The sequence below is a fragment of the Protopterus annectens genome, chromosome 1.part0 (assembly GCF_019279795.1).
Source record: "Protopterus annectens isolate FY-2018-M chromosome 1.part0, PAN1.0, whole genome shotgun sequence".
NCBI lineage: Eukaryota > Metazoa > Chordata > Ceratodontiformes > Protopteridae > Protopterus > Protopterus annectens.
Window position 1 is genome coordinate 515,655,140 of NC_056725.1, and position 22,103 is coordinate 515,677,242.

General features: G+C 38.1%; 1 protein-coding gene across 1 annotated transcript in view; it reads left to right on the forward strand.

Annotated features, from left to right (window-relative positions):
• The window catches only part of DLK2 (delta like non-canonical Notch ligand 2), a 196,366-nt gene that overhangs the window by 142,473 nt on the left and 31,790 nt on the right, over nucleotides 1–22,103 (forward strand). The window contains exon 3 of the mRNA XM_044061080.1: nucleotides 17,008–17,071. Coding sequence (XP_043917015.1) covers nucleotides 17,008–17,071 — 64 coding nt within the window. The remainder of the gene's footprint in view (nucleotides 1–17,007; nucleotides 17,072–22,103) is intronic.

Genomic DNA, 22,103 nt, shown 5'->3' on the forward strand with positions numbered 1-22,103 from the left:
TGGCTACAGAATGCGAGTAAAAAAGCTTTCCGCAGGCAGGTTTGGCTTGTGGACTTGCAAGAGGTGTTGATTCGTTGATCTGAGAGGCCTTTTGGGATGTTATGAACTTAACAGAGAACTAAGAGCAGGACATTCGAGGGGGTTGTATATTAAATTGTGTGCAGTTGTTAATTATTGAAAGGACAGATAATGTGGGAGTTCAAGCCAGTTCATGGATTGTAGAGCAATGCAGTGATGGGATTGCTTGGCATTGGTAGCAAACTTGCACATTTTGTGAAAGCATGTTTCAAACTTTGTTTTTAGGGAAGATTGTAGGTTGGTAATAAAGGAGCACCACAGATGAGAGAGGTAAGTAAGTAGTAGCCAGGGCTTGTTTAGTAGAAGGGCTAAGGAAGCTTTTGTGCATGTAAAAAAATGCCTAGCTTTTGGTGTGTTTTGTTACTGTTATGATGTTGGAGTAGTTGGATTAGTTTCTATGGTGATGAGGAAGTGCATTCCATAGTCATAGATGTGAACAAGAGAAAATGTACTCCCCTGCTCTAAGTGAGTAGGGTGGAAAGATTACCTTGTGGAATTTGTGAGGATTGAAGAATTCTTGAAATATGAATCCAGTTTAGACTGTTAGTAAGTAGCTGGCTGAAATCCAGATGACAAAGCTTGTAGAGTTGGATACGGGTGTGAAATTTTTCTGTCACTAATACACACATACAAAATATTTCAGGTAGTGCAGGTATGCAGTTTGGTCATGTTATTGTCGAGCATCTGGCTTTGATTGAAAATTGCAGGGCCCAGTTTCAGGAATCTACGGCATAACCCTGGTACCCAGAAACTTGATGGATTTAACATTAACCTCAAATGGTGGAAATACTTGTCCAATTTAAATAAAAAATCTATTTTTCCATCACTTCTAATAAGTATGTAGGGTTTCTACCTAATACATGTATACAGTTTCTGTAATGGCTTGGTACCACAGCAAGTAACCCTTAAGAAATTACATTAAAAAAATCTTCCCAAAGCTCATATGTAACAATGCAATGGTACTTCCAGTACATATGTAACAATTTAATGGCACTTCCTGTACACATGTAACATAACTGAAAGCACAAAAGAGTAAATAATCATCCTTTTAAATTTGTACTACTTTTGATTAATTTTGCTGAGTGGAAGCCACCCCTACACCCCAAGTTTGGCAAATTGAGTTTGTATCTCTCATTACTATTACTTAAATGTTATTATTTCATTGTCACACATCCTCAGAAAGAATGGAATTTTCATTTTCCATGAAAACAGTTATTTTCCTTTCCTTGAAGATATCTGACATTAGAATTTGAACAGCATACAATGAGGATATGAGGATCCTAAGTCTTATGATATATATTACCTAGTCTGTCCTTGTTGAGTCTCCATTCAAAAATAGGTTCGGTTATATAGAAGGTTTGGCTCATTAAACTATCTGCTTTTTATCTGTCTTTTGTTGCTTTGCTTGCTGACATTACTGAATGACTCTTCATTTACTGTTACCATCTGTGAAATGATAGAAATGGCACAATGGTTTTGTTTTCCTTTGGTGACAAAGCCCCTCACAGTTCCTGAACATGTGCAGTAGCACTATATGGTTATGAGCTGTACTGGAACAATTTAAAGAGAGCTGTAGCAATGATGCAATGATTTCTAACTCTTTATTGATATGTGTGTCTCTAGCTATCTGTAGCTATATTTGTGTATAGACAGATGTTGATAATGAAACTGTTTTACTTCTAAGTGCATAGTAGTAAAACAATAACGTAAGGTTCATGTAGAATAAGAAATATACATTTTCTTAGATGTATATAGCACTTTACCCATTCATTAGTTTTCAGTAGTATCCATCCTGTTATTCATTGATTTGTTTATAAAGTGTTTATGAATGTTCATCACATTTACAATGAAATGCTGTTTTAATAGATAAAAATCTGTCATGCTTCATTGCTACAGCATTCCATACATTAGTGTGATAATCACACAGCCGCCAGATTTATTTTTGTCTTACCATGCCAAATGACACGTTTTAGCTGTACACTAGACAGATTCAGCACAAAGATAACAGAAAATCAACAACCTTGAATTTTACCACATAGTATATAATGCAATGAAAATAAGTGATGTGATTAGCAACTAGAATGAGGACAGCTAGTGTCATTGAAAGATGGAAGATATGTCTCCCACATGAGTTCTCCCCGCTAGTAAGTACATAAACTATACTTGTGACAGTGGTTTCAGGCAATTTTAAACTGGTGTCTCCTTGGGGAACCTATAGAGACAACTGGGATGGAATGCAGCTGTAGATGAAATATACCAAAGAGGCTAAACTTAGTACCACAGCAAAGAATATGATCAGAACGAGTGCACCATATGATAAAGTATGTCCATTCATACTGAAAGTGATGTTTATGTCCTTCAAATGAAAGTAAACTTAGGCTAGTTGCTTGCAGATGGTAAGTTACAATGAAATAGTAGTCACATAAGTTGTTACATTTCGAAATCTGCCCACCTTTTAGGAGAAGACATCAGGTTAGATAACTTAGTGCTGCCTCAGTTGTCATCATTACCATTATCATCTGTAATGTTTTCCCCAAACTGCTAAATGTTTCCAAAGAGTCAGCAGCAGCTGATTATTCTCAGTTTGCTGGTGCAAACTTGAAGAATCTGCCACTTTCTGTAGCAGAAGTACATTGTAATGACTCGTTTAAGTAACAATTGAAGTTACATCTCATTAAATGAGATCTCATTTTCTGGCAGCTGGGTAAGGGTAACAGAACCCTGTGCCCTGTATATGGAGAAATGTACTGTGCAGCTTCAGTTCTTCCTTTCTAATTTCTCCAAGCCCTTGGGTTTCTACTACCATGATGCGAATGGACCCCATTCCTATGTCAAAGTATAATTAAAGTTCATGAAATTAATATTGTTTCAGTCTTTGATGTCAGCCAGAAGTGCCCTTTGCAGCACCCAAAATTTGCCCAGAACTGACTCCTTCTGCAGTTCATAAGGAGTTATATATACTGGTAGCATATAAAAGCATGACTGTAGATTATTTTTTATTAAACACATGGCTCTTATTACTATTGGAACTGTGTGGGTATCTTCCTTACACATTGCTATCATTTCTGCTTGAGATTCCTGACATTTTATGGCTTTGTGTTTCTCTGTATGTAAGACACTGTAGTCACTAGACGTAGCAGTTTCAATGGTCATTGTTAATTTGCCTTTTTTTCATGGACTACTGTATCTGTTCTTCTCACATCTATTTTTTGAACTTTTGGTAATGGGTGATCCTATGTGAAATAAACATAATTTTCTATAATGCTTTGTCGTTTATGCATCCAATGCTTTTCAGCTACATCTAAATTGTAGTGTTTGCATGATCCCACAGGCCCTCTGCCATGAGTGTATTATACCCTGCATGAAGATGTAAGACTTTCTCCCACATGTTCAATGGACTTTGCAAACCAATGTGTATGTAATCCACTATTCAGGGTTGCCATTTTTAAACTTTCATCTGTTGGTTTCAACTCACATCTCCTTAACCATTTCTGAATCAAATCCTGATCAGCATGAGGTTGCTCCAGGAGATCGCTGTACTTTCCATTATATTTATGGCATTTCCACATTTTGTCCTTATCATCTGATCCTTCTCTTTATGTTCTTTCTTTCTCTTTTTTTTAGCACATTCAGTTGCTGTTAGATTTCTGTCTACTTCTGATTTGACTTCCATTCCCACTATATACTAAGCAGAGACTTCCCCTTCTCATGTATTAAAACTTTCACTCTGTTTGGATCTGATGAGGTCAGCAGATGCGTATGCTCTCCTACGATTGCAGATCTATACATCTAAGCAATTTCAAGAAAGCCCATAGTTCCTTCAGAAGAGGGAGTATATAATCTTGGTATACATTGACTCTTATTTATCATTTGATAAGCATGAAATATTTTTTTTGTTTTCCTGTCTAAATTATCCAGTACTTTTTGGGACCAGTCAATCACACCTAAACTGCAAGTTAGAACAGGAAGATCAAATTGGTTTATAGCTTGGACTTTATTCCTAGATGTTAAGGCTGTTTTAGTCCTCTGACGTCTTCTTTACTGAGTCTTATTTATATTTGTTCATATTTATTGATGATCCTTCATCAGTTCTGAGATATTTATACACTCCCTTCTGTTCAAGTTAATTTATATCACATTCCTGTCCCAAATAGACATTTTCTTTGTACTGCAACTTTCCTGCTTTAAACATTGCTTTTGCACATTTGTCAAGACCAAATGACATTCTTATATTATCTGAGAAAGTTTTAACCACTTGCAGTTATGCTTTCAACTCCTCATGTAATGGACTATGCAGTCTTAAGTCATCCACAAAACATAGATGAGAAGACAAGGCTGTTTTCTGGGAGCCAAATTGTAACCATGACCTAATCTGTTAAGTAAACAGCTTAATGGGTTAAGGGTGAGACAAAACAACAGCAGTGACAAAGAATCACCCAGGAATATCCCCCTTTGAATTTTTATCCTTGGGATAATAATTTGTCCTTTGTTATAACTTAATTCCAAGTGATCATTTGTTCCATGTGATTTTCTTTTGTTAGCTTTTTATTCTATTGCCGTGATTGAGGTTTTTTTCTAGATGACTATAAACTCTGTATCAATTCCAGTATACAGTTTGCACATCATCAGAAGGCAAGTTATTGGTCTATATTTTTTAGGATAGCTTGCAGGTTCCCTGTTAATGAGGAGTATCATTTTTCCTGTTGTTAACCAGAGTGGTGTCGGTTCAGGATGCACATATAAGTGATTCTTACGCTGGGCTAAATCTTTTGTAAAGATGTTACTACTGTTAGCCAGAAGATACGTGTCACAAAAAGAAATATTTGCAGCCTAGCTATCTGGAATTTTGTAAATGATTATGTGAATATTAAGCTGTCTGGAATTTTGTAAATAATTATATGTCATTTATGAATATTAATATGATTTATATAGAAGTGTGACAGGAGATACTGCCAGCCCAGCTATCTGGAATTTGTAAGTGGTTGTGTGTCATTTATAATTAGCAACATGATTCATATGCCTGTGTTACAAATGTATTAGAACTGTATGTCATATTGTATAGATGTGTGCTGATATTTTTTTTATACACTATTGTGACTGTTTAACAGGGGAGATTGAAACACAGGAGATTAACTTGCAAAACGTCAGAAGACTGGTTGAGGTTAAGTTACTTTATAGCTGGGCCATAAACAAAAGATGTTATCTCTCAGTTTCAGTGCAGTAACAGACACAATGTCTAGAACTAGAAGTTTTTTGCATTGTCTTTACATGTGGAGGAATGTAAATTATTTTACGACTTCCACCATTTACCAAAGATCTGGGGGATATGTATTTTTCACAGGAAGATGAGTTTCTAGCAATGGGAGTTTTCACATGGGATACTCAGATGACATTCACATGGGATAGTCAGATGACAAGAAGTGATGTCATGCTGCAAGTATCCCAGCTGCAATATTTGAGAAATTCATTTAAGAACTCACTGAGAGAGGGAGAGCATTTTTTATTTTGTCTTTGACCTGGGAACATCAGCTGGAAAATTCACTCACCACATCTGTCTTGCCTTGGTTGCTCTGTAATTAAGTTAACTAGGGCACAGTAATTTCTTTTAGATGTAGTTAGGAATATAGTAAATATTAGCTTAGATGATTTATGTTTTTATTTGAGACTGTCCTGCAATGTTGTTTTAAATATTTCTTCTGATTTTGAACTATGAAGTCACTGTGAATACATATTTAGTATTGTCCTGTTCTTTTATTATTTATTATTAAATGTGTCTAAACCTTTCAATTCTGGCTGGTCTGTCTAGAGATATTTAAGCTCTTGGAGTACTTGCATATCTATTTGGTAACACTGTGCGGGCCACTCCTAATAGATTTGCTCTTGGTCAAACTATCATTTGTATTGATAGTAACATTACTCAGTAATATTGGACACCCTTGGTTAAGAGCCTTAAAGTAGCTGACAAAGAGTTGGCTGGTAGCAGTGATAACTACCTTACAGTCTGGGCAGAAGGGGGCATAGCTAGTAAACCTGTGCCATCCTTTCCTAGGTGTGTGTTTGTGTATAAATCAAATCTCAAAGAGTGTGTCAACTACTTGACAGGGACACGAAGCAGTGGTTGGACAGAGAGGGTGCTGGAGGTCTCGGCTTGGCCTCTCAGCTGAGATCTCAACCCTGTAGCTGTTACAGTGGAGAGTCTGATTGGGGATCTGGAGAAAGAGGGAGAAACCAGCCCCAGACGTGACTCTGGTCTCTGTGTACTCTTAAGGGAAATGGCACTTTACTGTGTGTGTGTGTACTTGTCATCCTCCCAGTGTGTACATCCCCCACTGTTGCCAGTGGTGAGGATTGTGGCTCCTTGATTACTGGGCCAGTGCTGAGGTGTCATAATAGGTGCTGCATCTGGGCCTGGGGTCTTCCAGTTAGGAGCTTTTCTTAATTTTGTTTCAGTTTCTTTGACCATTACTTCATCCCATTTCGTACTTTGTATATTTGAAATCCTTACTGTTTCTTTTAAATTTTTTTATCCAATCAGCATCTTTGTTATATTCTCCAGGGTTTTTATAAATATTTCTCCAAATTGTGCCTAATTCTTCTTTTTGGCTGTATTTATACTCCTGTTGCTTTGTTTCCCAGTTCTCTATTAAAACTTTTTAGGTAATCAGTGAATTGCTTATTTTATACTTTTCCTTTATCTCTGTCTGCATATCTTATACGCTTTTTATGCCTGTGCTGATATGTTTAGTTTATTATTTGCAATAGTGTATGATAAATTCTGGTCTGTTCTGATGCTGTGCATTGCTTTTACCATGTCTAAGTATTTTTGTTGATCTTTTCTCTGTACTATATTATTCTGACAGTGACATGTCTTGTCTTAATTGTTTTATTTCTTTCTCTATTTGATGTGTCGATGGCATTTTATTTCTTCCCTTCCTTTCCCTTATTGTTCTGTGTTTTTGTGGTAAGACATTGTCTGTTATTAATTTACCTGTACAGTAATATATCCTATTTACTTATGTTATATCACACACATTTATGTTAATAGTCTTGATTACTATGTTCACCTGTTTTATCAGACTTCTAACATTTCGGGCATTATTTACTTTTTGTAATCTATTTCTTACATCAGTCTTAATATGTGTATCCATCTCTGTTAAATCAAGCAATTCTTCCCTCAGATCATTTTCTTTTAAACAGAGAGCACATTCTTTGCTCTGTTTCCTGCAGGCATTGTACAGAAAGTTCCAGAACATCTTCCTGTAAGATGTCCTCTTCAGCTGCATCCTACATCTTCTTCTGCTCCTTCATGTGGGAATGCATTGGCCCATCACTCCACAACATTGCTTGTGTCAGAGTTGCCACTGTTTCCTGGTCCTTCCCAGATCCAAATGAACTTTTGTCCCTGTTTCCTGCTGAAAGCTCCAGAGCATTATCATGTGGCGAGTCATCAGTTGTTTCCTGTTCCACAGGTTTACCCTTCATTTGGGAACTCATTGTTCTATCATGCTGTGACACTACCTGTGTTGGATTCTCTACACTAAATCCTTCACTTCGCAGGTAATATATAACTTCAGTTTGTACTTCTTTAACTTCTCCATTACTAATCATCTTTTCTACCCCCCCCTTTGTTTTCTTATTTTTTGTACTCTAAAATTTTCTATATCTAGGATGCCTTTGCCTGTATTTCTCTTCAAATATCTTTGGAACTGCTTTTTTGTATTGATTAGTTTGGCTTTCTCATTTGCATAAATACTTGTCCATATCAGATCTGCTTTTCTTTCCCATGTCCATATTTCTTTTTTATACCTTTCAGAAATGTCTGGGTTTTGTTCTTTATATTTTTGCACTTCGTCTATCACTTCTTTTTTCCAGGAGGTCCAACATTTATTCATCTATGTCATTTTTTTATGGCTCTGTTGTATTAATGAATGCAAATTTGCATTTGAAACTTTTTACAGTTTTTCTTGTACCAAGTATTTTTCTTTCCTCTAATTTCTCCCTTAATCTTTCTGGATATCTTTGATCTGGAAATTCTGGGCTTCTTGCATAATAGTAACAGTACACAATGTCTTCCTTATCCACAGTGGTCCACTCTGTCAGCTTTATGGCTTTTGTTTGGCCTGTCAGTTTTTGTGTTTTTTTGTGGACTACTACTTCCTTTTGCAAAAGGTGGGCCATCCTCCCCCTGAGCCTGACCTGACCCTGTTGTAGGAATGTTTCCATGTCTTGAGGATTCTACACTGTCACTTTTCCAGTTCTGGCACCAGTGTGAACACCTTGATTGGGCATTTTTTTATCCTGGCATTGTGTACCCAGCTATCTTTTTTGACCTACCTTCTTCCATGATATATGTTGTACAAGATACAGTTTATATATTAGTATCATCTTGATGATATTTTGTAAAAACAGGGTCCACCACAGGACAGTACTCAGCAAGACTTGAGGATGAATTCAGTTCCAGAAATACAACTCTCCTTTTCTTGCCGCTTTCCTCATCTCTCCATTAGGACACTCGTGTTTGTTTAATGCTTTTATGGTTTCACATTCTATGTGCTCACTAGTGTATGTTGCCTACCTTTACTGCTTGGTATATTTGACATATGTCTTGACTAAACTGAGGCATTAGTGGCCAAAATACCTATCAAAAATAAATGAATAAATAAAAATAAATTAATAAATAAAAACAAATTAATAATTTTGTAACTGTCTTATTGTAACATCGTATACAGAACCTTACTGGAAGCCATGTTGATCACTGTAGTACATGCTTTTGTTCTTACACTCTCAGACTTCTTGACCCAGGGTACTATTACACTTTATTTCCATTTTCCTGAGAAGCTCATGTTTAGATGTTAGCCTTTTTCATTATGGGGACTTTCTACTCAGTCAACTACACTTCTAATGGAGTACTTTAAAAGAGGTCTAGGAAATAATTATTTCTACCAGTGTATAGCATGTATATGGAAAAACTGTATGCTGTAAGCCTGTGTATGTGTGCTTGCATGTGTGAGGAAGTAAATGTGTGTGTGTGTGTGTGTGTGTGTGTGTCTGCAGGGTCTACTTCACCTTGTCGTAAGCTGACAATATCGAGTCTGATATTGTCGGCGTGACAATATCGAAAGTGAAGAACATCGTGCAAGTAAACGGAAATCTCCGTAAGGGGGAGATTTCTGTTTACCTCAATGTAGTGCGGTCTCCGAGTTGGTATATTTAAGTAGGGGAGTGTGGGGGGTGCAGCGATGCTTGCCCGCCTGCCTACACCAGTTAGTTTTTTTTGTTTTAATTTGATTTGCTTTTTTACGGTATTCAATGTTTTACTTAATTGATCAATAAAGTTCGACCTTTATTGATTTGATTAAGTAAACTTTCGATAACGTGATATAGACGCTGTCTGCATACATGTGACAGTGTGTGTGTGAGAGGATGTGCACATGTGTGTGTGTGTGTGTGTGTGTGTGTGTGTGTGTGAGGACGTGCATGTACATGCGTATGAGGGTGTATGCATGTGTATGAGGATGTGCATTTACATGCATGTGAGAGTGTATGCAAGTGTGTGAGGATGTGCATTTACATGCATGTGAGAGTGTGGGTGTATATATGTGAAGATGTGTGTGTGTGTGTGTGTGTGTGTGTGTGTGTGTGTGTGTGTGTGTGTGTGTGTGTGTGTGTGGTGAGGATGTGCATGTACAGGTCCCCTTTATAAGGTCCACTCAAAAGAAACTCGAAATTCATATGGTCTCGACCATATGATTGACTTTCCAAAATGTTGAAGGTTTTATATGGAGACTGCAGTACAGTGGGGATCGGGGAACTTACCTTATTCCCCACTGTAGTGCATTCTCAGAGTTGGGATATACATAATATGCACAGGGTGCTGGGGGAGCCACATATACGTGTGTGTGTGTGTGTGTGTGTGTGTGTGTGTGTGTGTGTGTGTGTGTGTGTGTGTGTGTCTACAAAGGATTCGGGCCTCATTATGCACTGGTTCTGTCTTAAGTGCATTATTTGTAGGGGTAAGATGCAGCTCCTCCAACACAGAGATTTGTAGATACAGCAGATATTAGACAGTATATGAATGTTTATATCTTGCCTTTGTTTTGTAATTGTGCTAACTTTTCATCACTACCGAAACTCATTCACATAAAGAGTTAACTGAAAGCAGTTATAGAAGAATGTACGCATTTCTTTTCAGGCTATGTTGAAACTGAGCCTTCTTTTTCATCCCACGCAGTGCACAGAAAGTGTGCCTGGAACGTGGCAGCAAGCATTCAGTCAGAACCACTTTCTGTAATCTGCCCATCCCTACAAAGCTGTAGTCTTAATGTTTTCAGTGAAGGGCAGGACTAGACAGAAACCTGAGGGAGGAGGTTCATAGTTTTACAGCTTGCCTGCACAGCCCACATTACCTTTTCCTGTAGTCAGCACAGTTATGTAACTAATCCTGGACAGCTTATCTGAAGATCAAATGTGTTTATGTACTACATGTGCTAGGCAGTGTGCCTTACGTAAGAAGGTCTCAGAACAAGTGTTTACTTCAACTTCAAAACACAGAAACACATTTTTTAAAAGGACCCCCTTAAAAAAGACAGACATATATTTAATATAAAAGTGATTTGCCTTGGGTTTTTTTAGGTAAAAAACTGGGATATCATGGGAGTGATGATGTTATCAAACAATCTGAGCTCTGATTGCAAGGGTAAAGTGCTCAGAAAAATACAATCCACTGACAATACACTTTGACCTCAGCTATGATCTACAGTAAAGGTTAATTTTTTCAGTAACTTGTTAGACTTTGAACACATACCTGTGCATTTAATCATTTCAAGCTTTAACCATGTATACAGTCCAGTACAACATTAACTTGTGCAATTTCACAGTAAAAATGTATGTACAGACCCAGTGTCGTTACTTTTTATTCCTTCCTTTGTTTTTAACACTTGGGTGAGATGAGAAAGCGATATACTTGATAATCTACTGACCAAAATCCTAAATGTAGTAAACATGTGCTGTTTGGTGCTAGGTAAAATCAAAGATAACATTGTACAACAGCTGTGCTGTAACCTCACCAGGACTTTAAGCTTTAAGACTGGAAAACAAGACATATCAGTGAAATCTCCAAATATCAAGAAGCTTTGTCATTTCTGTTACCCACATTTCTTTATTTCATTATGTTTGAGCACGGGTACTTTTTTGACTGTCCATATGCCATTATTAAAAATGCATTTCACACTAATTGCTGTATACAGTTTCTCCCCCTGATGTGTCATTACATTGATGTAGAAACAAGCTTTTTGAGCACTGATTGTTTTGTAACATTGTATCCATACTCACTTATAAGGTTTTGTTTATTTTGTGAGAAGCACATAGCACCTGCTTTGTCTTTATCATGATGAGCCCTTCTTATATAGAATGCCTTCCTTTGTACTAGTGGTCTCAGTCCAACACTTTCTAGCAGCATTTTGTTTTGTTGAGCAATTACGTCAGTTTGGCCCTTGCAAGTTTTGAAGATGAAATACAACCAAGTCAGGTTTGTGATTGTCAGACAGGAGTCACAGATCTGGTATCTCTGATACATTTAACAAAACTGATATGATGTCAGGCACCATGCCCCATAGGATGGCACTGTCACTAGTTGGTTCAGCAAGCTTGCAGCCAGTGTTGCTGTTTTAAATCAATGTCTGCAGCATGCATAGCATTGCAAAGTATTTTTAAAACTTGTCTATGATCTTCTACTAAGCAACCACAAACTGAATCCAGCTTTTTGACTGAGTGCCAGTCTCGGCTCTCTTTGGTTCCCCATTTCCTGTACCTTCCTCAAGTTTGCCTGATTTTCTCCAGTAGTAAATGATGTAATCTCCATGGCAATATATGTGTTTTGGCTAATTATTATGTGTTTAACACAGCCATACCTCTCAACTGTCCAGATTTTCACAGAATGTCCTGGTTTTTGCCACATATTTTTGGTTGATTCCTCATGAAATATGTGGTTTTCTGGCAAATCAATGAGGATTGAAGTCATTAAATAATGACAGACATTTGAATTTCGAATTTATACTCCACAGAAAATTAATCCTGACACAAACCCTGTTATTATAGCAACTTTCTAAGTTTTTTAGAGCAATATTTGAAATCTGACCCTGTTTTTCAGGCTTTCTCCCCCCATTCTGTTAGGCTCTGTCCAGATTTCTTGCATTAAGAGATTGAGAGGTATGAACACAGCACTTTTGCTATTCATAAGTTTTCCTTCCTGGTTATACAAACAGAATGCATTTCTTCCCACCCTTTTCTCCAAAGCCACCCATCTGTACATAGACCAGTCACTACTTTACCCATAAAGATGTTGTCAGCTACATCCCTCCTCTCAAAGAAGCATGTGAACCTTTAGCAGAGAAAGGTCATTCTTAGTCTGCTTATTTCCCAGTACACCTTTACGTTTCATTTCCTTGTTATCCAGTACGCTACAAATTCTCTGCCTCAGTGCACTTGCTTTACATTCACACAATTTTAATTGTTGTTGGGTTTATTTACATCAATGTCTGGGCCACAGTGGTGCCTTCTTGATTCCTAGCTCAGAAGAAAAGTAAGCATTTGATTTAATGAATTAAAGTCCCTAGGCAATAGGGTGAAAACTAGGAACTGTCATGACCTTCATATAAATCCTTTTTTTTCCCCAGGCTGAAGAAAACAGGTCACTCTATGACCTATTTTATTATTCATTGCTCATGTACTCAGTCCTTGCCTACCACTCTCGTTAGGCTTTCTGTCACAAAATAAAGTCAGCTGCAGTCCATTATCTAGAGGCCATACCTAACCTTTAGCATACATAATTTCACACTTCTTCAAGTAGCTTCACTACTAGGACAGCTGATAGTTGTTTTTTTTACATATGTCAATCACAACAGTAAGCTCACTGGAACCAGGAAGTTGCTTTCAAATTAAAGAATCAAATTCTTATTTTGTGCTGGATTTTTGCTGGCCTTTATTTAAGCTCAATTGAAATGTAATAGCTTAATTAGACTGGTAAACAGAAGTATTGCTTAGTGGCATCCTTGAATTAATTGTCCATGACTCCCACTGATCCAACATGGCAACACAGACTGATGGTTCTCAGTTTATTATGTGTATGTGGAAAGGACCTTCCCACATTCAGTAAAATGTCAGAGGAACACTCACTTGTACTCTGCAGACACACTGACAAATAGTCAGTGTTATTGTGTTTGACTGCACACAAAATGTATTAATAGCAAAAAAAAAATCAAAGAATGTACTTGCATGTATATATTCTGAAAATAAAACATTTTAGTAAACTAAAGCTTGTTTTTGTTTCTTACTTTAAAATCCATCTTGGTACTTGGTTAGAAATGTGTTTCTAGTACCTCTCTGCTTTCTTGCTAGGTCCCTGTAGATTTGTTGCATTATTTGTTGTGTGAACAAGGGCTTTTCCACAGAAACTGGTGTGGAACAGAAAGTTATTTTTCCTGAATAAAGATTAGAAGGTAATGCAGGTAGTTTGCATAATCATTCTGTCTTTGAATTTTATTTATTCAAGAATTATATTTTATTTTCACTTCTATGTAAAACAAATTGTAAATGACAGAACAGGGTATGATTTCTTGCACTGCAAATGAAAAATACATTTTATAATTGCTGTTTTGACCCCATGACATTGTGCAAAAATAACGTGAGGTATAAAACTGTTTATTTTTTTTATTTCAGTTTTATTATAGAAGGAGACAGTAGGCCAGAATATCAATTCTAATGTTTACTTTCTGCTTGCAGCATGTATCCAAACCTGTTTTGTCTTGTTTTTACATTCTGCCCATAAGCAACAGTTTGCTTCCTTCTGCAGATCATTCTGTCATTCGTAGGGACATGTCCTCTTTTCCCCTTGTTTTCACATTTTAAAGGTACAAGTATGTCATATCACTAGGGAAAAGTAAAGAAGTAGACAATTGCATTTAGGAAGAAGCACGTGTAAGTCCCTGGATTGCTAAAATAAATCAAACACCATTATGTGGCTCTCTAGTTTCACGTTCCCCATACCCTTGTCATCCCCAGTTATTTAGCTTCCTACACTGAGTGAAATGGACACGTGCCAGAGTTTTAAGTCTTGTCATCAGACTGCAGTAGCATGTCACTGTGGAGATCACCACCTGAAATTCAAACCACACTGACGGTCAGCAAGGCCTCATGTTGTTTCTGGCTGCCGCCTGTTGTAGATATGTTTTCCCTGCCATCAGGGGAAGGATGTAAAATTAGATCCCATATTTAAAACATAAATGCTTCAGAGTTTTGTAGTGGATGCCACTGAGAAGCAAAATGAATAGAATTCAAAATTAAGATGTAAGTTTTACAGTCTATTCTGTGTTTCAGTAAATATTCATGGACTAGATGTTAAAGGCCTTGATTATTGTGTATGCAGACTGTTAAAAGTCTGATATTCTGTATGATACATAAACCAGCTGAGCGATTCCCCATATTTTACCAAGTGTAACCCCTTATTTTATGGGTCTATATTAGTACCTTGAAACTGCATTTATCCGAACACCAAACATTGACACAAAAACAGCGAACTACAAAAAGCACGAATGGCCACTTCTGCAAATTTTTACACAGGGAAAAAATCTGCTTGGCCGATCAACAGAAAAACAAACTTTCAAACCCTAATCAAGTGGGGGGCTTCACCCCCACACCCCCCAACTAAATATACCAACTCTGAGATTACTCTATATAGGGAAAATTCCCAATAACGGCCAAGCAAATTTTTTCCCTGTGAAGAAAATCATGGAAGTGGCCGTTCGTGCTTTTCATAGTTAGCTGTTTACTTGTCAACGTTTTGGAGTTCGGAGAAATGCAGTTTTTAGGTACTATTATAGACCCTATTTCATACCTCACAGAAAATTGTCATCTTTCATTACACTCAGTAATCAAGATTAAAATGTATAATAATTACATGTTATAGCATAACTAGGTGGTTTGCAGGTTTAGCAGGTTCCTTGCAAGCATAGCAGGAAATATGGAATTTGGTAGCTCACCTATCTGTTGGGATGTTTTGAGCAACTTTTTCGTCATGTAGGAATCTTGTGAAAGTAAACCATTCCTAGTTTTTCTCACCTATCATCCACCCTTTATGAGAATAATTTATATCCATCTACAGTGGAACACTAGTCTAACCACATCCTACAGTTACCATATATTGTGTCTGTTAGGTAAATGCCTTAAACATTATGCTAACCGCCCACAAGGTATTAAACCAGAGCAATATAATGCAATCCTACACTAATCTGCTTGCTATTGTTAATGGTATAAAACTTCAGAAACAGCTCACAGACTTTTTTTTTTGGGGGGGGGCAATGAAATGGAAGCCTGTAGAATTAATAATGCATAATCAATGAGATACCTTGTTTTAAAAACATGATTAAGCAGATGTCTGGTTAAGTGTAGCCATCGAGTCATGATGCAAGTGTAACTTTTGTAGATGGCATGAATGGATGCTGTGACCATCAGGTTTAAATAGACAGGTACTGACCATCAGGTTTAAATGGACAAGTACAGAGGATAGTACCTTGAATAACTAAAGCATGTTTAGTGAAAGAGTATAGAGGTAAGAAGATAGTGCCAGTAGTAGAAAAGTCTTGGTACATTTTATATTGACTGGAGGTATCAAGTAATGCATATGTAAATAAAACTAAAAAGAGAGCCCAGTGAAGACTTAAAGACCTTAAAAATGCTGAAATGAAAAAGAAGTCAAAACGTTAGGTGACTGCTTACAGACACTTTAATAAAAGAGTCATCAGAAGCTGACATTTTCTAATTTTAAATATGGCTAGAGAATGAAAACGTATAGTCAAGCTTAATGGCAAAAATGTGTTTAGTAACTTATAACTTTAAATCGCATCTTATTTTCTTTTTTCATTCTGGTAACCATCTTTCTGTACTGAACCTTCTATTTTCCTTTTGTAGAGGACAGCCAGCAACAGGAAAGTAAAGCATCTTGTTACTGATACAAGAAGTTGATTAGATTTAAGTGCATGTCTTCACATTTATGGCATTTAAAACAAAACTCTTTCACAAAGAGTGAAAGACTTTCTTAGTTTCATGTCCAAAATTCCAAAAATCCCATTTGGAATACTCTGTGTAGTCTTACGGGTCACTTGTCTGTAGGGATGTATGGAAGGCTTGAAGCACTCCAAAGAAGGGCTACTTATGTCAATGAGTGGGGGGGGTACTGCTCCAGAAGCCATGAGAAGAAAGGCAAGAGGGACATTGTTTTGTCACAGAGGAAGAGATAGATATTCAAGTGCCTCAGGGTTGTCACAGTTCAAGACGGAAGTAATATTCAAAAAAATGAATGCACAAAAAAGTTGGTGTGAGGCTTGAATACAAAGCATGCACATTTCATAGGAAGTTCTACACAGACAGTAAAGTGCACATGCTTATGGTCAGTTATGTCAAACAGCTTGTCCACTAACATACCTCTCAACCAGCCAGAATTTTGCAGAATGTCCAGATGTTTTATTCATATTTTTGGTCTGTACCTCACCAAATTTGGAGTTTTCATGCAAACCACTGAGAATCTGTATCACTGAATAATGACAGACATTTGATTTTCAGATTTCATATCCTTCATGCTAATGCAAAACCTGTTATTTGATCACATTCTTTCTAAGAGCAATATCTGAACTCTGTCACTGATTTTAAACCTTTGTTTTCACATTACTATTGATTTTGTCCAGAATTCATCTGCTAAGAGGTTGAGAGGTATATTGACAAAGCTAGAAATGAAGCAGGGAGTGAGACAATCAGTCCTTTTCTGCAAAGCAGGCTGCGATTCTTCATAAATGACATTATACATATGACTGAATTTATGGTCACTCTGCCACTGATAATTTTCTGATTTCAACTACATTCTTCTGTTTCTAATTCTAGGTGCAAACTGCAAGGCACGCTGTAATCTGGCCCATGGCAGTTGTGATGAAAGTGGCAAGTGCAGGTAAATGATTGTACATGCTCAAAGTCTGTTAATGTGAGCAAAAAAGAATTTACAAAACCAGGGGAATGACCAAAGAAGGTTAACCTATACGATGGTGAAAATGAACTGATGATATCGTATGGTATGACTAGCCGTCTAACTCTTGCCGTGAGACAAGGTGAAAACTTCAGCAAAAAAAAAAAGTCAGAGTTCAGCTACAAATGCCTTTTTTCTAAGACTGTGAAGAGTTTAGTGTACATTATATGCGTGTGTGTGTGTGTGTGTGTGTGTGTGGGTGTGTATAGATATAATTAGTTCAGATTATGGTGTGTGTGCTGGGAATGTTGCAAAAATATGTCTTGGAGATATGAGAATAATTTGTGGTCCACAGTTTAAATGCAGTGTAGTTAGTGTACACAGTATATGTTGCAGCTGAAGAATCCAAAGTAATAGCTCTCGCCATGCTCCAACCACCACCATTAAAAACTCCAAATCACAGTGAAACATGGGTGCTTTTTGGTCCAGTCCCATGATTTGCTGTGAACTGAAGTTTTTACATGTTAAATCTGCACACTGAAGTGCTGTGTTTGTAACATTTCAGATGACAGCATATGAAGGAAAATGCAGTCCAACTCATCAGTAATTTTAGGTCAGATACTATGTCTGAAACCTACACTTGTCTACAGGCTATCAGGTCACAGTGCACAGCCCAAAATGCAAATAATGACATGGAGCAGGAAGCACAGATGAACCCCTCTCATGTCTTTTAACAATGATCACTGAGTTTATGCTGAAGTATACATTCAGAGTTAGGAACCTGCATATTCAGCTCAATGTTGGGTTAGGAAAGACTATCAATCTGAGAAACTCTGATCCTTTCCAAGAAAATAGACATGGGTAGCCCCACTCGCCTCCACTACACCCCAGATTTAGACTGAAATGCTGTTACCTAACTGGTCCTGAACTACAGATGGGGGCAGCTGCTGAACAGTAGAACCATTACATATGGGAGCAGTCAGAAGTGTTTTTAGTTTACACTTCATACAGCTGATCTTGCCTACATATTACAGTACTCTCTAGTTTAGCTGCTGCTGGTAGAAGTCACCTTCTTCCTTACTTGTCAGCTGGAATAACATTCATGAAATAAAAGAACATAAAAGGAACATCAACAACTTTATGATATCACTAGATTTTGTAAATTGGCCAAACATCTGCCTCTTTAGCGATCATTTTCAATAGGATCAATCATTTATATTAGCCCTGTTATAACTGTTCTCATTCTATCAGGCTGCAACATCATTCATCCAAATCTTTCAAAAGCGCTTTTGGAAAACCAAAAGTTATGCCACTTATCTGTGGCTTACTGTACATGAGGTCAAAAGTAAATGATCTGGAACTCAAAATGGACAAAACTATTTTTATTGAAAAACAATTTTTTGCCAAACATTAAAGATACGTCTTTCTGTGAACATAAAGCCCCCATTTATATAATGTAGGAGGGTCTGCCACCTGTACTCACCTGCTTAATATAGTCAACCCAGAATTCACTGCACCTCAAGGAAAAGGAACATAATATCCCCCACTTCACCACCACAACCAATAGCAGTAGCATTAGAGTAGCTGCAATTTAAGACCTCAGGAAAGGCATTGATCAAGTGAATCACTCACTCAGTAGCACTTTCTTTACTATACTGCTGAACAAGGTGACACCCTCCAATAGCACTAGAGTAAAGAGTGTTTGCCCTAGTGATTATGATGTACCATCACTCTACCAATAATCACAATACTTGGCTCTGATGCATTGTAGTGTAGCACAACAGACCATAGGCACAAGAGTATAGTCCATCCGTGGATTTGCATTATACTGTACAGATCCACTGGCAATGTACAGTGTAGCACATACTAGAAGGTAAGGTGCTGTAATATAGTCCTGCTGTAGTGTACAGAGGGAATGCAGTACAGTGTACAGTGGCCGAACTAGACATAGGATAGTCGTGTGAAAGGAACACATCATTGATGATTTTGTAGTCAAAGTCACAGATCAGCAGACATATATTTTTCTGCATTTGGAGAACTGTAGTAACACCACCACCACATGTCCAGCCAACTAATGTTATCAATTATGAGGTTACTGCTCCTCAGTAAATAGAAAATATAGTCTGCATTGAAGCAACTGTAAGGTGAAAGGGCAGCTTCATCTCTAGTTTTGGCAAACCACTTTGCTCCTTTTCACTGACTGGATAATCCAAGTTCAGTGAAAATGTCTTTGCACAGATGCTTTTGTCAGGCTATAGTAGTCATAGTATAACCCATGCATATCATAGTGTATGCTGAGAATGAAGTGGGTTGCACCATTTGTCTAGCATGATAAATTATAATACATGCCAAGAAAGGAGTATTAGTGTAGTAAAAAATAACTCTTGTTACTGTGGTTCATAGCACATTAGTGACATTCAGTGTGGCATGCAGTATTTAGTATTGCACAGAATACCATGCAGAATGGCAGAGAGGTTTAGTGATATACCATTGTAATAAATGACATTAGAGAGTGGAAATGCACTAGTATGTGGACTGGTGTGACTACTGCAGGGCATAGTACATTATGAGAATGCAGTCCATTGCACCATGAATCTAATTCAACAAAGAACACGGTGGTAGTGCAGTGAGTTGCACAGTAGATACCCACAAGTGACAGAGTTAGACCATGAATGGAAGCAAAGTGTAGTGCATGTAATGTGGTGCCTGAATTGTACAACCTGATATCGGCAATAGTGTAATACAATATGAAGTGGCTTTAGCACAGATGATTTTTCAGTGAGAATATAGTTTAGTGTTTCATCATCATCATCATCATCATCTTTGTAACACAGAGTACACAATAAGAACACAGAATGGTGTCCTATACTCCTAATACCACAGGTAATGGCTCATGGTCAGTATCCCATGCATTGCTTTATGGCCCTTTCACTGTTAATCAAAGAACACAATAAAAATGTAGAGTGAAACACTTTGGGCCTAGCACTACGTATTATAGTTCATGGTGGCATGGTAATATCATAGGTTCATAGGTAGATACTTGGCTATCTGCCCTAGGGCATTTATAAGCCTAGCCAGAGTGTATTTGGCTTCCACCTCCTTATTTGATTAGCCTACTGTGCCTCTGTAAAGTAGGTCACAGAAGGTACCCTTTTAAGATTAGTTTACTGTGCCTCTGTCTAGCAGGGACACAGAAGAGATCCCAGGGGTGAATTTGCAATTTCCCATCCACACGTCCAGATTTCGCTTGAAGAGGGTCAGCGAGGGGCTGTGTCTAACATGAATTGGGATTCTATTCCAGAGTGAGGGGAGCCTCTGGGAAATGAATCTGTCCCTCCAGCATTTCCTATTTATTTTTGAGCTGAGGTTTAAGTCCCTGGAGCGTGTAGCTCTATGGGACTTGGATTTTGTGAGGTGGAGCATCTCCATTAATTCTGGGTTTGACATGGCTTTGTACGTCAGGCATAGATCGCCTCTGAGTAGGTGGCAAGCAACTGAGTAGAGCTGGAGTTTCTTTAGTCGAGCTGCATAGGATATCTGTTTGTAGCCCATGATCCTCTTGGTGAGGTACTTTTGGGGTCTCTCCAGTTGCTGCAGGTGTCGGGTAAGGTACATCCCAAAAGGGGCATTGTATTCAATTATGGTCCGGGCACAATGACCTCTCTTGATCTAGATGCGAACCCTTTTGTGATAAGGTGGGCTATATAGAAGGTCTTTCTAACCACTCTGGCAACATGATTATCAAAGGAGAGATTACTATCTACGTTGGTCCCCAAATCTCTAATTACTTCTTCCATACTTAATGGATTACCACCTATGTGGTAATTTGTGGTAACCTTGTTTTTCCCAAAGGGGATGACTATGCATTTTTTAGCATTTAGCTTGAGGCCGTGGCTCCGGCACCAAGCATCCGTCTCTGTGAGACCCTTTTGGAGGATGCTTGTGTCAGCTGGACATTCAATTATGGCCCCCAGTTTGCAGTCATCTGCGAACTTTGTTAGCCATAATCCCCCCGTGTTAGCCTGAACCTCAGAGAAGTATATACCAAACAAGAGAGGTCCCAGAACTGAGCCCTGTGGGACGCCACTTGTAATTGGTTTGGATTCAGACATGGCACCTGCAATTCTGACCATGTGGGTCCTATTTCTGAGCCAGTTTGCAACCCATCTTGTGATATAGGGGTTGATATTTAAGCTGGTAAGCTTATTTATGATGCCCAAGTGGGGTATTGTGTCGAAGGCTTTTGCGAGGTCCAGGTAGGCTGTGTGGACTACCTTGCCCTCATCTATGGCTTTGGTAACTGTTTCAAAGAAATCAGCTAGGTTTAAGAGGCAAGATCTGCCCTTAACAAAGCCAAATTGGGTAGGGTCTAGTGTCTGGAGGCTCCCAATGTCTTTGTTTATGAGTTCCATGATAATATGCTCCATAGCTTTACAGACCAGACTAGTCAGGCTTATGGGGCGATAGTTCCCGGGGTCCGTTGTGGCACCACCTTTGTGGAGTGGGACCACTGTAGCTGTACGCCATTCTTTGGGTACATATCCTGTAGTAAGGCTAAGTTTGAACAGTGACTTAATGTGAGGGTTCAGTTCTTCTTGGAGCTCATGTAAGACACAGCCTGGGACACCGTCCGGTCCCATAGATGCTGTGTTTTTTGCTTTGGAGAGGGCAGCTTTCACCTGTGCATCTGTGATGTCAGGGGGGTTACATTCAGTTGGGATAGGCATTTGCTCCTTTGGGGGGGGGGGGGAGAAGTTTGCACTGAATCTGTCTGCCAGGATGTTGGCTATGTCTGTAGGTTCAGTATATTTTGTACCGTTATGCAACAATTCAGAGCATATCTGGGAGTTACCACCCATATTCCTGACATAACTAAAGAAGGCCTTGTGATCATTTTTAGTGTCTAGGGCAATTTTTCTTTTGAAAATGGCCTTTGATGATTTTATGAGGGATCGAAGTTTCTTGCTAATACTGATCAGAGATGCCATCTCTTTTTGGGATTTTGCTCTGTCATGTA